This window comes from Protobothrops mucrosquamatus, unplaced genomic scaffold (genome assembly GCF_001527695.2).
Source record: "Protobothrops mucrosquamatus isolate PMUCROS unplaced genomic scaffold, P.Mucros_1.0 scaffold3911, whole genome shotgun sequence".
NCBI classification, from domain to species: Eukaryota; Metazoa; Chordata; class Lepidosauria; order Squamata; family Viperidae; genus Protobothrops; species Protobothrops mucrosquamatus.
In genome coordinates this window covers 116872-121247 of record NW_015389856.1, presented here as the reverse complement: position 1 = coordinate 121247, position 4376 = coordinate 116872, and the positions used below count along the sequence as shown (strand labels likewise).

The window sequence follows — 4376 nt, the reverse complement described above, 5'->3', positions numbered from 1 at the left end:
GGATTATCCGACTGCTTCAACATTTTGAGTGGAGATGGGTTGGACTCCTTGCTATTGATAACAGTCAAGGAGACCATTTTCTGCAAAGCATGGAGTCCCTCTTTTCCCAGCATGGAATCTGCTCTGCTTCTACAGAAAGAATCCCATTTTTAACCTACTGGGACAAGATTTTTGAAATGATCCAAAAAGGGAGAAATATTTATAAAAACATAATTGATGAGAAGACCAACACCTTCATCATCTGTGGAGAATCTTTGACAATTGCTTTTATAACGGATATAATTTTTTGGCTTGACCCTGGACTTGAGCAGAGTTCCTTGGGAAAGGTATGGATCATGACTGCCCAGATGGATTATTTATTAACAGGAATGAATAAAAAATGGGATCGGCGATTCTTTGATGGTGCCATTTGCTTTAAAGTTCACTCAAAAGACATTCCAGGGTTCAAAGAATTCTTGAAGTTCATAAAACCTCCTTGGATTCAAGGAGATGGATTTTTTCCACTTTTCTGGGAACAATTATTTGATTGTTCATTACCATCCCCTTCTTTAACCAAACTGGACAATCCCTTTTGTACTGGAGAGGAGAGGCTAGAGGACATTCCTGGGGCTCTTTTTGAGGTAGAGATGTCTGGGCACAGCTACAGTATCTATAACGCTGTCTCTGTATTGGCTCAAGCTTTACATGCTCTTTTCTTACTTCAATCTAATCGCAGGCATTTTTTGAGGCACAAATTATCAGAATATGAAGATTCACAACCATGGCAGGTGATTTGTGTGCTACAAGTATTTTGTACTATATAATAATAAAGTACAATCCTGAGGTGTATGATTCCAAAAGGGAAGTGGCAGCTACTAAAATGGATTTGAACATTTTTCTATTGATAATATTTATTGCCATATCTTAATTTTCATCCCTGTAATTGTGGAAAATGGTGCATGAAGAGGGGAGCTGATGTGATGGACTATAGTGAAATGGTTGTTTTCTTGGAAGGAGGGAGCACATTTCAGGAAAGATTTGTGGGGATAGAAGAGGCAGTATAGCCTCAAATTCTGAGGTGACAGAGGAAGAGAGTTAGAATAGCCACACCCTAGAATTTCTCAGGGTATATCTCTCAGGGTATTTAGTATGGAAAGATTTTACTTACAGTGTGTAAGCAAATAAAAAACCTAAATTCTGGCTCAATTTTTCTGCATCAATAGAATAGAATAGAATAGAATAGAATCTGGAAGGGGCCTTTGAGCTCTTCTGGTTCAGCCCCCTGCTCAAGCAGGAAAACCTATACCATTTCAGACTAGTGACTGTCCCGTCTCTTTTTAAAAATTTCCAGTGAGGGAGCGCCCACAATTTTTGGAGGCAAGCTGTTCTGCTGGTTAATTGTCCTCACTTTTAGGAAGTTTCTCCTTAATTCCAGGTTGCTTCTTTCTTTCATCAGTTTCCAACCATTGTTTCTTGTCCTGCCCTCTTGTGCTTTAGAGAATAATTTTACCCACTCTTCTTTGTGGCAGCCTGTTAAATACTGAACTACTCCTATCATGTCACCCCTATTTTTGTTTAGAGTCATCATTCTTGGGCTTAGGTTCAAAGTAATATGTTTTCTATTTTAGTCCCTGAGCCTAGTAAAATAAACGTAGGGTGCATGGCCCAAAAAGGGAAGAAAAACTATAAGATGAATTTGAACATTAGTCCATAATAGTATACCTTCATTTTCATCACTGTAATATGGTTTATTACCTGATCATCTTCATATGAAAGGACTAAGGTTTACATGAACTAACATCGAAATCTGTTTTTGAGCCTGGTCTCACCTAATGTGCACTTATACCTTTGATTTTTCCTGCCTCAATGAAAACTTGGCCTGAAAGATTAAGGGCAATAGAAGAAGGGGACGACAGAGAATGAGGTGGCTGGATGGAGTCACTGAAGTAGTAGGCGTGAGCTTAAATGGAATCCAGAAAATGGTAGAGGACAGGAAGGCCTGGAGGAACATTGTCAATGGGGTCGTGATGGGTCGGACACGACTTCGCAATTAACAACAACAAGAAGAATCTCTCAGGGTATATCTTTCAGTCTATGTATCTTTCAGTATGGGAAGTTTTTACCTAAAGTGTGTAAGCAAATAAAAAACTTGAATTCTGGCTCAATTTTTCTACATGAATAGAATCGAATAGAATAGAATAGAATAGAATAGAATAGAATAGAATAGAATAGAATAGAATAGAATAGAATAGAATAGAATCTGAAAGGGATCTTTGAGCTCTTCTTGACCTGCCCTCTTGTGCTTTGGAGAATAATTTTACCCACTCTTCTTTGTGGCAGCCTGTTAAATACTGGACTACTGCTATCATGTCACCCCTATTTTTCTTTCATCAGTTTCCAACCATTGTTTCTTGTCCTGCCCTCTTGTGCTTTGGAGAATAATTTTACCCACTCTTGTTTGTGGCAGCCTCTTACTGCTATCATGGCACCCTTGTTTCTTCTTTTCTTTAGATTAGCCAAACCCAAGTACTGCAACTGTTTTTCATTTTTTAGTCTCCAGGCCTTTGATTATTTTAGTGGCACTTCTGTGAACTTTTTCCAAAATCACAACATATATTTTGTAGTATGGTGATCAAAATTGGTTGCAGTATTCCAGGTGTGGTCCTACTAGGGTTTTATAAAGCAGTACTAATACTTCACATGATCTAATCCTATGCCTCTGTTTATACAACCCAGGATTGTATTAACTTTTTTGGCTATTGCTGCACATTGCTGGCTCATAGTCATGTGATCATGCACTAGGACACCAAGGTCCTTCTTACAATTTCTGTTTTTGAGCCAGGTCTCACCTAATCTGTATTTATATGTTTGATTTTTCCTCCCTAAATGAAAACTTTTCTCCACATTAAAACTCATTTTGCTGGATAGGGCCCATTGTTCCAGTTCAGGGGTAGGCAACCTTGGCTCTTTTATGACTTGTGGACTTCAACTCCAAGAATTCCTGAGCCCACATGGCTGAGCTTGAAACCTCTCCCTTTTTCCCTCAGCATAGCTGGCTCAGGAAATTTGGGAATTGAAGTCCATTAGTCATAAAAGGGCCAAGGTTGCCTATCCCTGTTTCAGTTTCTCAAGATCTTTTTGAATCATGAGCTTTTCTATTGGAGTGTTGGCTATAATTGCCATTTTAGTGTCATCATTCTTGGGCTTAAGTTCAAAGAAATGTGTTTTCTATTTTAGCCCGTGAGCCTAGTAAAATAAACTCAGAGTGCATAACCCAAAAAGGGAAGAAAAAACTATAAGATGAACATTAGTCGATTGATAACTATAATACTATACCTTCATTTCCATCACTGTAATAAGGTTTATTGCCTGATCATCTTCAGTCATCTTCAGATGAAAGGATTAAGGTTTAAGTGAACTAACATCCAAATCCTAGTTTTCAAATCTTTATGGCTTTTCAGTAATTTTACCTTTTTCTGAAAATACTTGAGGAATGCTGCTTAGCTGAGGCAACTATCTTTCAGCCTTAGCATTTCCTTAAGAGCTGTATAACTGTGAAAATTTTATGCAATGAAAAATGGGTGGGATGTCAAAAACAAAGTTGGAAATTGTTTCTCTAGTTTTTCATATGTCTCTTCCTAGTCCACATGAAGGACTGGGTTCAAAAAGATATGGAAGGCTAAAAGTATACTTTACATTTCATTTGATTATTGTTAAAACTGAAATATCAGATCCTTCTTGTTATCTCCCTGTGCAGAGGATAGGAAACAAGTTCTCAAGAGGCTGGAGAAATGGACTTTGCATGTTTTCAGAGTTTCTCACTCAAAAGTATAGTACTACTTTGATAAAAATTGCTCATACATTTCTATTGTTTTATTTTCCTGTTTTATTATTCCCAATCATATAGCTCCACCAATTTCTGAAAGGCATGAAATTCAACAATTCTCTTGGAGAATCTTTGACATTTTATGATCAAAAGAAGATGGAAGGTGGATTTGATATCATAAACATTGTTGTCTTTCCCAATTCCACTTTCCAGAGACACAAGATTGGAAAAGTGGATCCTGATGCTTTCAAAGGAAAGGAATTAGTCATTAATGAGGATATGATTGTTTGGCATAGATCATTTAACCAGGTATGGTTTCAACAATATTTTGTCTGATCATTCAAATATGGATTCATTAGATTGACATATTTATTTTTATTTATTTATTTATTTATTTATTATTTTAATTTGTATACCGCCCTTCTCCCATAGGACTCAGGGCGGTTCACAGCATATTAAAAACAAATAATAAACACAAAATACAAAAAATTACAAAATACAAAAATACAGAAAATAAACCCCGATAAAAGCCGAATTAAAACCAAATATTACAAGCTGTGTTTCCAATTAA

At 36.8% G+C, this 4376-nt stretch overlaps 1 protein-coding gene across 1 annotated transcript in view; it reads left to right on the top strand.

The window, feature by feature from the left end:
- Positions 1–3305: 3305 nt before the first annotated feature.
- Positions 3306–4376, top strand: part of LOC107298359 (vomeronasal type-2 receptor 26-like) — a 5266-nt gene continuing 4195 nt past the window's right edge. Inside the window, exon 1 of the mRNA XM_015827737.1 lies at positions 3306–4114. Within this exon, the coding sequence (XP_015683223.1) occupies positions 3908–4114 (207 nt within the window). The 5' untranslated portion in view covers positions 3306–3907. The remainder of the gene's footprint in view (positions 4115–4376) is intronic.